At 49.4% G+C, this 13,593-nt stretch overlaps 1 protein-coding gene across 1 annotated transcript in view; it reads right to left on the bottom strand.

The window, feature by feature from the left end:
* rabgap1l (RAB GTPase activating protein 1-like) overlaps positions 1-13,593 on the bottom strand; it is a 573,823-nt gene that overhangs the window by 507,456 nt on the left and 52,774 nt on the right. Inside the window, exons 5-6 of the mRNA XM_084311549.1 lie at positions 12,072-12,246; positions 7,304-7,467 (exon numbers count right to left, since the gene is read on the bottom strand). Of these exons, the coding sequence (XP_084167675.1) occupies positions 7,304-7,467; positions 12,072-12,246 (339 nt within the window). The remainder of the gene's footprint in view (positions 1-7,303; positions 7,468-12,071; positions 12,247-13,593) is intronic.

Genomic DNA, 13,593 nt, shown 5'->3' with positions numbered 1-13,593 from the left:
AGAGCATTAGGAACTGGACTGAGGACAAGTAGGAGGAGAGAGAGAGAGAGAGAGAGCATTAGGAACTGGACTGAGGACAAGTAGGAGAGAGAGAGAGAGAGAGCATTAGGAACTGGACTGAGGACAAGTAGGAGGAGGAGAGAGAGAGAGAGAGCATTAGGAACTGGACTGAGGACAAGTAGGAGGAGAGAGAGAGAGAGAGAGCATTAGGAACTGGACTGAGGACAAGTAGGAGGAGGAGAGAGAGAGAGAGCATTAGGAACTGGACTGAGGACAAGTAGGGAGGAGAGAGAGAGAGAGCATTAGGAACTGGACTGAGGACAAGTAGGAGGAGAGAGAGAGAGAGAGAGCATTAGGAACTGGACTGAGGACAAGTAGGGAGGAGAGAGAGAGAGAGAGAGAGAGAGAGCATTAGGAACTGGACTGAGGACAAGTAGGAGGAGGAGGAGAGAGAGCATTAGGAACTGGACTGAGGACAAGTAGGAGGAGAGAGAGAGAGAGAGAGCATTAGGAACTGGACTGAGGACAAGTAGGAGGAGAGAGAGAGAGAGAGAGAGAGAGAGCATTAGGAACTGGACTGAGGACAAGTAGGAGGAGAGAGAGAGAGAGAGAGAGAGCATTAGGAACTGGACTGAGGACAAGTAGGAGGAGAGAGAGAGAGAGCATTAGGAACTGGACTGAGGACAAGTAGGGGGAGAGAGAGAGAGCATTATGAACTGGACTGAGGACAAGTAGGAGGAGAGAGAGAGAGAGAGCATTAGGAACTGGACTGAGGACAAGTAGGAGGAGGAGAGAGAGAGAGAGCATTATGAACTGGACTGAGGACAAGTAGGAGGAGAGAGAGAGAGAGAGAGCATTAGGAACTGGACTGAGGACAAGTAGGGAGGAGGAGAGAGAGAGCATTAGGAACTGGACTGAGGACAAGTAGGAGGAGAGAGAGAGAGAGAGAGCATTAGGAACTGGACTGAGGACAAGTAGGAGGAGAGAGAGAGAGAGAGAGAGCATTAGGAACTGGACTGAGGACAAGTAGGGAGGAGGAGAGAGAGAGAGAGAGAGAGAGCATTAGGAACTGGACTGAGGACAAGTAGGAGGAGGAGGAGAGAGAGAGAGCATTAGGAACTGGACTGAGGACAAGTAGGAGGAGAGAGAGAGAGAGAGAGAGCATTAGGAACTGGACTGAGGACAAGTAGGAGGAGAGAGAGAGAGAGAGAGCATTAGGAACTGGACTGAGGACAAGTAGGAGGAGGAGAGAGAGAGAGAGAGAGAGCATTAGGAACTGGACTGAGGACAAGTAGGAGGAGGAGAGAGAGAGAGAGAGCATTAGGAACTGGACTGAGGACAAGTAGGAGGAGGAGAGAGAGAGAGAGAGAGAGCATTAGGAACTGGACTGAGGACAAGTAGGAGGAGGAGAGAGAGAGAGAGCATTAGGAACTGGACTGAGGACAAGTAGGGAGGAGAGAGAGAGAGAGAGAGAGAGCATTAGGAACTGGACTGAGGACAAGTAGGAGGAGGAGGAGAGAGAGAGAGAGAGAGAGCATTAGGAACTGGACTGAGGACAAGTAGGAGGAGAGAGAGAGAGAGAGAGCATTAGGAACTGGACTGAGGACAAGTAGGGAGGAGAGAGAGAGAGAGAGAGAGAGCATTAGGAACTGGACTGAGGACAAGTAGGAGGAGAGAGAGAGAGAGAGAGAGCATTAGGAACTGGACTGAGGACAAGTAGGGGGAGAGAGAGAGAGAGAGAGCATTAGGAACTGGACTGTGGACAAGTAGGAGGAGAGAGAGAGAGAGAGCATTAGGAACTGGACTGAGGACAAGTAGGAGGAGGAGAGAGAGAGAGAGCATTAGGAACTGGACTGAGGACAAGTAGGAGGAGGAGAGAGAGAGAGAGAGCATTAGGAACTGGACTGAGGACAAGTAGGAGGAGAGAGAGAGAGAGAGCATTAGGAACTGGACTGAGGACAAGTAGGAGGAGAGAGAGAGAGAGAGAGAGCATTAGGAACTGGACTGAGGACAAGTAGGGAGGAGAGAGAGAGAGAGAGAGCATTAGGAACTGGACTGTGGACAAGTAGGAGGAGAGAGAGAGAGAGAGAGAGCATTAGGAACTGGACTGAGGACAAGTAGGGAGGAGAGAGAGAGAGAGAGAGCATTAGGAACTGGACTGAGGACAAGTAGGAGGAGGAGAGAGAGAGAGAGAGAGCATTAGGAACTGGACTGTGGACAAGTAGGAGGAGGAGAGAGAGAGAGAGAGCATTAGGAACTGGACTGAGGACAAGTAGGGAGGAGGAGAAGAGAGCATGTTTCACAAGGTCATGTTGAATGTGATAACTGCGGTCTGCATTTAGAGAGACAGATACAAACGTCATGAAGGTCCAACACATTCTGTCCTCATCTTTTCCTGATTGTATTATATTTTACAAACATATTGTTTGAGAGCAGAACCACTTTATCTGTGAAAACATGAATATATATATATATACAGATACACACACATATCCACTTTTTTCTCCTCTTTTTCTATTTCTCCCATCCCAATTCCACTGTGCCATTTCTCCCCTCCCCTGTCTTGAACGTTGCTCGCATATGCCCCCCACTGGCCGGTTGTAGGGAGGATAGAAGCCTTGCATCACGTGTCCCCTCCAATACATGTGGAGGCAGCCTGTCACATCTTTTCACCTGCCAGCGCGCTCTCATTGGCGAGGAGTAACGTGTGGGAGGCTCACACTACCCCCGCCACTTCCTGTCTCTGCTGTGCAGGCGTCCCCCAACCGACCTGTAGGAGTCGCTGTCCACAACGTCCAGATTACCACCCATCAACTTCCACCCGCTAACTCTGCCAATTGAGTTAGTATGATGACTGGCCCAAGCCGGAGGCAACGCAGACAGCCGGAGTCGAACCCGGTGTCTCTTGCGTTGGTGACAAGCGCAATGTCCGCTGCGCCACCCAGCCGCCAATGACAGATATTTTTATACTTGAATATGTTCGTTATTATCCAGGATTGTAATGTATGAGGAATTCATTAGATAATAACAAACACTTAAACATGGGCCAATTTTTTTTTTTGCATAATTTAATGTTTAGTTTCCAACACACAAAGTAAGTATCATGCTTAGACTTTACCTGCTCTATAAAGCTGATTTAGTTTTCAGAACATCACATAAACATTATATTATATTAAATTAGAATAGATTCAACTTTATTGTCTGAGAACAAAATCGTATGGGCGGCCTAGTCTACAGCCTGCATACAAATAACTTCAGACAGTTCATAAAACTTAGTTTAGTTAAAAAATAAAGAGAGAGAAAGACTACAGATGAAAAGTACAGTATATTAAATCAATGTGATGCTTTGAAGGCACAATTGCATTGCCAATGAATATTAAGTTAGATAATACATTTGCCGGATTTAACGTGACTACCTTTAATCTAATGTTCATTTGTTAATTTGATTACATCTGTTCCCATCTTGCATTGTACAATAATTGTAGCAAATAGAAAACATTTGGTATGAACCACGGCCGGTCTTCTATCCGAATACAGATGGAGATACATTTGTCAGTTGAACAGATACAGATAACGCCGTCTCTGCATAATCCTAATACTCAACCCTAATACTCAACCCTAATACACAGAGACACAACTCTCCATGTGACTCAACCCTGATACACAGAGACACAACTCTCCATGTGACTCAACCCTAATACAGAGAGACACAACTCTCCCTGTGACTCAACCCTAATACACAACTCTCCATGTGACTCAACCCTGATACACAGAGACACAACTCTCCATGTGACTCAACCCTGATACACAGGGACACAACTCTCCATGTGACTCAACCCTAATACACAGAGACACAACTCTCCATGTGACTCAACCCTAATACACAGAGACACAACTCTCCATGTGACTCAACCCTGATACACAGAGACTCTCCATGTGACTCAACCCTGATACACAGAGACACAACTCTCCATGTGACTCAACCCTGATACACAGGGACCCAACTCTCCATGTGACTCAACCCTGATACACAGAGACACAACTCTCCATGTGACTCAATCCTGATACACAGAGACACAACTCTCCATGTGACTCAACCCTGATACACAGAGACTCTCCATGTGACTCAACCCGAATACACAGAGACACAACTCTCCATGTGACTCAACCCTGATACACAGGGACCCAACTCTCCATGTGACTCAACCCTGATACACAGAGACACAACTCTCCATGTGACTCAACCCTGATACACAGAGACAACTCTCCATGTGACTCAACCCTAATACACAGGGACCCAACTCTCCATGTGACTCAACCCTAATACACAGAGACACAACTCTCCATGTGACTCAACCCTGATACACAGGGACCCAACTCTCCATGTGACTCAACCCTGATACACAGAGACACAACTCTCCATGTGACTCAACCCTAATACAGAGACACAACTCTCCATGTGACTCAACCCTAATACACAGAGACACAACTCTCCATGTGACTCAACCCTAATACACAGGGACCCAACTCTCCATGTGACTCAACCCTGATACACAGAGACACAACTCTCCATGTGACTCAACCCTAATACACAGAGACACAACTCTCCATGTGACTCAACCCTAATACACAGAGACACAACTCTCCATGTGACTCAACCCTGATACACAGAGACACAACTCTCCATGTGACTCAACCCTAATACACAGAGACTCAACTCTCCATGTGACTCAACCCTGATACACAGAGACACAACTCTCCATGTGACTCAACCCTGATACACAGAGACACAACTCTCCATGTGACTCAACCCTAATACACAGAGACACAACTCTCCATGTGACTCAACCCTAATACACAGAGACACAACTCTCCATGTGACTCAACCCTGATACACAGAGACACAACTCTCCATGTGACTCAACCCTAATACACAGAGACACAACTCTCCATGTGACTCAACCCTAATACACAGAGACTCAACTCTCCATGTGACTCAACCCTGATACACAGAGACACAACTCTCCATGTGACTCAACCCTGATACACAGAGACACAACTCTCCATGTGACTCAACCCTGATACACAGAGACACAACTCTCCATGTGACTCAACCCTAATACACAGAGACACAACTCTCCATGTGACTCAACCCTAATACACAGAGACACAACTCTCCATGTGACTCAACCCTGATACACAGAGACACAACTCTCCATGTGACTCAACCCTAATACACAGAGACACAACTCTCCATGTGACTCAACCCTAATACACAGAGACTCAACTCTCCATGTGACTCAACCCTAATACACAGAGACACAACTCTCCATGTGACTCAACCCTGATACACAGAGACACAACTCTCCATGTGACTCAACCCTGATACACAGGGACCCAACTCTCCATGTGACTCAACCCTAATACACAGAGACACAACTCTCCATGTGACTCTCAATAGCCTCATCATAGCGAAATGGGACGCCAGAGAAGCCAGCTGCTGGCTCGTGTGGCTCACAGTATTGCCCCTTTTCCACTGCATGGTACCTACTCGACTCTACTCTACTCTACTCTGCATTTTCGGTTTTCCATTACCAAAGTACCTGGTACCAGGTACTTTTTGGGTACTTTTTTAGTCCCTGCTCTGTCGAGGTTCTTAGCGCGTGCCAAGCGAGTAGAACTGGTACCAGAAAAGTCACGTGAAAAACTGCAGACCACTGATTGGTCAGAAGAGAGAGACGCGTCACTCGTTGGAGTCTGAACGAAAACAGAAAGCCGCCATCTTGAATGGCTCACGTAGGATGTCATTATATGTTTGCAGCAGGAAACAAGTGCAATAAACAAAAAAGGATACAGTCACTGTGTATTCTGCCTCATTTATTGATGAAACAAAACCGACATCAACACAATTTGCCACCGAGCGGAGAGTTTAGTCTGACAAAAAGATCGATGATTAGTTACGCTTGTTGTTGGGGTTAGGGACGTGAGTGGTAACGTTAGTTAGCCTAATGCTAACGTTAGCAGATAGACACGAGAGCCTAGGTAGAATAGACACAATGAGAGGTAATGTTAGCGTTAGCAGAATAGACACAACGAGAGTCTGGTTAATGTTGTGATTGATTGAAAACTGTGTTTTACTCTGGCTTGCCAAGCTCATAGCCCCTTTTGTGACTGTGATGCACCGAGTGAATCCACAGTCACTTGCTCCTCAATAGGAAACCAACCTAGATTTACCCTGAAGGACGGATTCTGGCCGAACCGTTCGTTATACAAGTATCACAGAGACATCTCAAAGGTACTCACAGCTGCACGAGGGTTTCGGACAGAGATACGGGATGGTTTGAAAGCTCGGCGTTGCTAATAAACATTTTAAATATTTTTTATAATCTGCTCAACACAGCATTATTTCCGGCGTTGGCTGCCTGGTGTGATCACAGCGCATGCGCATCATGCACACAACGCCGGAAATAATGCAGTGTTGACCAGTTTATAAAAAATAGGCCGTTTTGACTTGCTAGTATTAACACTTAATTTTCAAGGGTCAATGTCTGTGTGTGTATATTATTGTACTTTCTTTCATTTAATTTCAATGAATGAATGAATGAATGAATGATTGCAGAATGGGTACAATACAGTACGGCTCAATACACACAATAGTTAAGGGGATGCAGACCAGAGGAAGACTTTTGTCTTGTTTACATCAGGGTCCCCCATTTTCAATTCATAGTGAATGAAATAATGAAACCTTTATTTAAACTTGAAGGTAACTGAGGTTTCCCGCATTTACAGTCACGTCGAGTGTACATACAGAAATAAACAAAACAAAAAGGCATATAAAATCACAGCATATAAAATCATAACAATAAGACAACAAGGCGAAGCTAAAGTAAAGTGTTTTAAATCAATTAAAACACGTACAACTACAAAGGTTGGAGATCAATGTTTTAAACTCTGCAACAGAGGAGAGAATCTCAAGCTTTAAGGACCGTTGGAGTTCATCCCATGAGCCAGAGGCATCATTTTAACTGGCCTCCATTTTAAAAAGAGACCATTTTAGGGTCAGGGGTTAGGCTTAGGTTAAGGTTAGAGCAGCGGTTACATGTAGGCATGTAGTGGTAAAAGGGGATAGGAAACGAGTGGACGCTGTGTGTGTGTGCGTGTGCGTGAGTGTGTGTGTGTGTGCGTGTGCGTGAGTGTGTGTGTGTGTGCGTGTGCGTGAGTGTGTGTGTGTGTGCGTGTGCGTGAGTGTGTGTGTGTGTGTGTGTGTGTGTGTGTGTGTGTGTGTGTGTGTGTGTGTGCTGACCTATAGTTACTCTTCCCGTCATCCTCTTTGACCTCCAGGGAGACGGTGAAGGTGTAGAGGTCACTGTCGGGGGCCGGGGCCAGCGCGGGGTCCCTGACGTCGGGGGCGGTCCCCCGGGAGGAGCGCTTGAACGCCGTGGAGAAACTGTACAGGATGCGGCTCACCTGGCGGTGGGAGGAGCAGACAGGGAGGTGGGAGGAGCAGACAGAGAGGTGGGAGGAGCAGACAGAGAGGTGGGAGGAGCAGACAGAGAGGAGGGAGGAGACAGGGAGGTGGAAGGAGCAGACAGAGAGGAGGGAGGAGACAGGGAGGTGGGAGGAGCAGACAGAGAGGTGGGAGGAGACAGGGAGGTGGGAGGAGCAGACAGAGAGGAGGGAGGAGACAGGGAGGTGGGAGGAGACAGGGAGGTGGGAGGAGACAGAGAGGTGGGAGGAGACAGGGAGGTGGGAGGAGCAGACAGAGAGGAGGGAGGAGACAGGGAGGTGGGAGGAGACAGAGAGGTGGGAGGAGACAGGGAGGTGGGAGGAGCAGACAGAGAGGTGGGAGGAGACAGGGAGGTGGGAGGAGCAGACAGAGAAGAGGGAGGAGACAGGGAGGTGGGAGGAGCAGACAGAGAGGTGGGAGGAGACAGGGAGGTGGGAGGAGCAGACAGAGAGGAGGGAGGAGACAGGGAGGTGGGAGGAGCAGACAGAGAGGAGGGAGGAGACAGGGAGGTGGGAGGAGCAGACAGAGAGGTGGGAGGAGACAGGGAGGTGGGAGGAGCAGACAGAGAGGAGGGAGGAGACAGGGAGGTGGGAGGAGACAGGGAGGTGGGAGGAGACAGAGAGGTGGGAGGAGCAGACAGAGAGGAGGGAGGAGACAGGGAGGTGGGAGGAGACAGAGAGGTGGGAGGAGACAGGGAGGTGGGAGGAGCAGACAGAGAGGTGGGAGGAGACAGGGAGGTGGGAGGAGCAGACAGAGAGGAGGGAGGAGACAGGGAGGTGGGAGGAGCAGACAGAGAGGTGGGAGGAGACAGGGAGGTGGGAGGAGCAGACAGAGAGGAGGGAGGAGCAGACAGAGAGGAGGGAGGAGACAGGGAGGTGGGAGGAGACAGAGAGGTGGGAGGAGCAGACAGAGAGGAGGGAGGAGCAGGGAGGTGGGAGGAGCAGACAGAGAGGAGGGAGGAGACAGGGAGGTGGGAGGAGCAGACAGAGGAGGGAGGAGACAGGGAGGTGGGAGGAGCAGACAGAGAGGTGGGAGGAGCAGACAGGGAGGAGGGAGGAGCAGACAGAGAGGAGACAGGGATGTGGGAGGAGCAGACAGAGAGGAGGGAGGAGCAGACAGAGAGGAGACAGGGAGGTGGGAGGAGCAGACAGAGAGGAGGGAGGAGCAGACAGAGAGGAGACAGGGAGGTGGGAGGAGCAGACAGAGAGGAGGGAGGAGACAGGGAGGAGGGAGGAGCAGACAGGGAGGTGGGAGGAGCAGACAGAGAGGTGGGAGGAGCAGACAGGGAGGAGGGAGGAGCAGACAGAGAGGAGGGAGGAGCAGACAGGGAGGTGGGAGGAGCAGACAGAGAGGAGGGAGGAGCAGACAGAGAGGAGACAGGGAGGTGGGAGGAGCAGACAGAGAGGAAGGAGGAGCAGACAGAGAGGAGGGAGGAGCAGACAGGGAGGTGGGAGGAGCAGACAGAGAGGAGGGAGGAGCAGACAGAGAGGAGACAGGGAGGTGGGAGGAGCAGACAGAGAGGAAGGAGGAGACAGGGAGGTGGGAGGAGCAGACAGAGAGGAGGGAGGAGCAGACAGAGAGGAGGGAGGAGCAGACAGGGAGGAGGGAGGAGCAGACAGAGAGGAGGGAGGAGCAGACAGAGAGGAGGGAGGAGCAGACAGAGAGGAGGGAGGAGCAGACAGGGAGGTGGGAGGAGCAGACAGAGAGGTGGGAGGAGCAGACAGAGAGGAGGGAGGAGCAGACAGAGGAGAGACAGAAAGGGAAAGAGCAAGATTTATATATAAAACTTCATACGTGTTCAAACTTCACTGTTCATACTTTTTGCACATTACTGTTCAATTGCACAGCCCTGTTAAATATTCCATCCCACTGTATTGTTATTTTTATTCTAATTAGTTTACACTTGACCACATCATGCACAACTGTACAGCCCTGGCCTATTTTATTTTACTTTATTATATTATATTGTGCTTCTATTTTAATTAGTTGATATTCCATTTTATTTTAAAACTACTTGGCAATAAAGACCTTTCTGATTCTGATTCTAGAGAGAAAGATAGAGATATAGGGGGGCAGAGACGAGAGGACTCTTTTTACACCCAGGAAGCACAAGGAGGTCAAATTGTAATCACTCACGTGTGTGTGTGTGTGTGTGTGTGTGTGTGTGTGTGTGTGTGTGTGTGTTCTGATTATGCTACGACTTGTAATATCTGATTAGTTCCACCTGGGTTGATATGTTGACAGTCAGCCAAGGACTTGCACTATTGACATCTATTTAAATTCTGTGTCAAGATTGACGGCGCTGAACGAGGTCAAAGTTGTATAGTTACTAAGGAAGGGGCAGGATAGTGGCTGACGACACGTCCGACTGCGAGACGCTAGATGGGGATGTGAGAAAGGATGGCCCCCAAGGTCTCCTCAGCCTGCCTGTTGTTCTCCTAAATATTCATGGGGGGGGGCGTCGATATGCCGCTATCGTGTCGTTGTCGAATCTCTCATTCAAGGTTTCGGATTTCAAAACAGAGGATACATTATTGTACAGTAGTACATTGTACATGATTAGCATGTATTAAAATAAACCATAGTACGATAGCACCCTCATCTGGTTGTCCAGTGGAAGTACTGAAATGATGTACAGTGTAAAGATAACTGAATATTGTATGTATTGATAGAAGAGCCATCAGAAAGCTGATGTTTATATTGTGTTGCTGTGATGTTGGTTTGGTGCTTAAGAGGTTAAGACTCATTTCAAACAACATTTTTAAAACATTTGTGGAGGGGATTTTTAAGTCTCTTCAAACCATCTACAATACGTGTGCGTTAATATATTGGCACACAGCGTTCAAGAGCGCACTGACTCACACTGCACTGTTAGTGGATCCAGACGTGCGTCAGAGACCCCATGTATTCATTCAGAGCACGACGCTCTCACAGGCCTTCAGAGCCCCCTGTCCACCCTCACAGAGCAGCGTTTACATGACGCTCACAGGCCTTCAGAGCCCCCTGTCCACCCTCACAGAGCACCGTTTACATGATGCTCACAGGCCTTCAGAGCCCCCTGTCCACCCTCACAGAGCAGCGTTTACATGAGGCTCACAGGCCTTCAGAGCCCCCTGTCCACCCTCACAGAGCAGCGTTTACATGACGCTCACAGGCCTTCAGAGCCCCCTGTCCACCCTCACAGAGCAGCGTTTACATGAGGCTCACAGGCCTTCAGAGCCCCCTGTCCACCCTCACAGAGCACCGTTTACATGAGGCTCACAGGCCTTCAGAGCCCCCTGTCCACCCTCACAGAGCACCGTTTACATGAGGCTCACAGGCCTTCAGAGCCCCCTGTCCACCCTCACAGAGCACCGTTTACATGAGGCTCACAGGCCTTCAGAGCCCCCTGTCCACCCTCACAGAGCAGCGTTTACATGACGCTCACAGGCCTTCAGAGCCCCCTGTCCACCCTCACAGAGCAGCGTTTACATGATGCTCACAGGCCTTCAGAGCCCCCTGTCCACCCTCACAGAGCAGCGTTTACATGACGCTCTCACAGGCCTTCAGAGCCCCCTGTCCACCCTCACAGAGCAGCGTTTACATGACGCTCACAGGCCTTCAGAGCCCCCTGTCCACCCTCACAGAGCAGCGTTTACATGATGCTCACAGGCCTTCAGAGCCCCCTGTCCACCCTCACAGAGCAGCGTTTACATGACGCTCTCACAGGCCTTCAGAGCCCCCTGTCCACCCTCACAGAGCAGCGTTTACATGAGGCTCACAGGCCTTCAGAGCCCCCTGTCCACCCTCACAGAGCAGCGTTTACATGACGCTCACAGGCCTTCAGAGCCCCCTGTCCACCCTCACAGAGCACCGTTTACAAACGCACCCCAAAGTTCATGTGCATATTTATATCGACCTCTTCAGAAGTATTCTGCTGCTATTCCATCGCTGGGGGAGGAGCTTTGGCCCCCGTTTATTTCCTGTCAGCAACTGTATTAACAAACATTGCGACAGCAAATACAACAGGCCTATTCACAGTCTTTTAGTATCATGCACTTTGCCACTAAATAATCTTCCTTGGCTATATTACTACCTACTATGCTAATATTTCTATAGTACTACCTACTATGCACATTGTTCCTCAGCTGATAGAGCTGTGCCCTTCCTGCTGACCTGTTGGAACATGACTTGTAAGTGGCTTTGGATAAAAGCGTTCACCTAAATGACGACATGTAAATGTATTTAGAATGTGTATGTTGTCAAGTAATAAAAAGTCTATAGAAGCCATCTTAGCGGAAGGTGATTAACCCTTTCACTGCCGCACTACCAAAACGGTTAACCCTTTCACTGCGACAATACACAGAAGGTTAACCCTTTACTATCACACAACCGACGGTCGCCAGTTTACACATTTTATTACAAATATGGCGAACAAACGGGCTGGTGGGCGCGGTGTGGCGACGTCGGTGGCACAGCCACGGTCACCGGGCGCAAGCACGGGCACGCCGGGAGCCGAGCTAAATGAAGCTAGCCTGACTGCTATTAACACGATACACTAGGAGAGGACGAGTCTGTGACTTACGGCTTCTTTGATGTGGCAGGAGAAGACGTGGATCTGGAAGTCCTCCGAGCTGCGGTAACTCTCCGTGAAGGAGAAGCAGTCGCTCTCTACCGAGCCCTCGCGGCCACGGGCACAGAACAGCACCTTGTAGATGGGGAAGGAGGCGATCTCTGTACCGGAGGCCTGGTCCACGATCCTGAGGAACAGGGAGATGGGTTTTTATGAATCTGGCCTAACAGGTGATACAGCTGATAGTATGGCCAAGAAAATGCTACTGTGACTATTTAACTAGTGCAGTGCTCGGTATGGCTGCTTGCAACCTTGTCTGGGGGGTAAATCATTCAGAGTGGGCCGATTGCTTGGCCCGAGAAGTGCTGCTTGCAGCGTTCTCGAGAACCGTGGTATGGCTGCTTGCAGCGTTCTCGAGAACCGTGGTATGGCTGCTTGCAGCGTTCTCGAGAACCGTGGTATGGCTGCTTGCAGCGTTCTCGAGAACCGTGGTATGGCTGCTTGCAGCGTTCTCAAGAACCGTGGTATGGCTGCTTGCAGCGTTCTCGAGAACCGTGGTATGGCTGCTTGCAGCGTTCTCGAGAACCGTGGTATGGCTGCTTGCAGCGTTCTCGAGAACCGTGGTATGGCTGCTTGCAGCGTTCTCGAGAACCGTGGTATGGCTGCTTGCAGCGTTCTCAAGAACCGTGGTATGGCTGCTTGCAGCATTCTCAAGAACCGTGGTATGGCTGCTTACAGCGTTCTCAAGAACCGTGGTATGGCTGCTTGCAGCGTTCTCAAGAACTGTGGTATGGCTGCTTGCAGCGTTCTCGAGAACAGTGGTATGGCTGCTTGCAGCGTTCTCGAGAACCGTCGTATGGCTGCTTGCAGCGTTCTCAAGAACTGTGGTATGGCTGCTTGCAGCGTTCTCAAGAACTGTGGTATGGCTGCTTGCAGCGTTCTCAAGAACTGTGGTATGGCTGCTTGCAGCGTTCTCAAGAACTGTGGTATGGCTGCTTGCAGCGTTCTCAAGAACTGTGGTATGGCTGCTTGCAGCGTTCTCAGGAACCGTGGTATGGCTGCTTGCAGCGTTCTCAAGAACCGTGGTATGGCTGTTTGCAGCGTTCTCGAGAACCGTGGTATGGCTGTTTGCAGCGTTCTCGAGAACCGTGGTATGGCTGTTTGCAGCGTTCTCAAGAACCTCTCATCCGATCGACTTCTCACTCGACACTGCACTCCCTTGGGTCCTCAGAAACACGCGTGCCAAATGTGAAGTCTGTCGGTTGAGCGGTTTGAGATATGCAAAGGACACATTTTGTTCTTTTACCCATTAGTCAAAAAAGTGCCCCAGTGCTAGATATGAAAAAGTGTACCGGTACATTATGCCACTATACTGGCAAATTGCAACATCACATTTTAGGCTAGACTTTTTTTAGACATAACATTTTAGAGATAACATTTATAGACGTGTAATGAAACTAATGCTAAAGTGACTAGGGCTGTTCTTGACAAAATAAATCTTGCATACAATACATACTGTACACACAAACACACA

This window comes from Notolepis coatsorum (assembly GCF_963971535.1).
Source record: "Notolepis coatsorum genome assembly, chromosome: 3".
Lineage (NCBI taxonomy): Eukaryota > Metazoa > Chordata > Actinopteri > Aulopiformes > Paralepididae > Notolepis > Notolepis coatsorum.
Note: the sequence above shows the minus strand (reverse complement) of the source record. Positions and strands in the feature narration are given on the sequence as shown.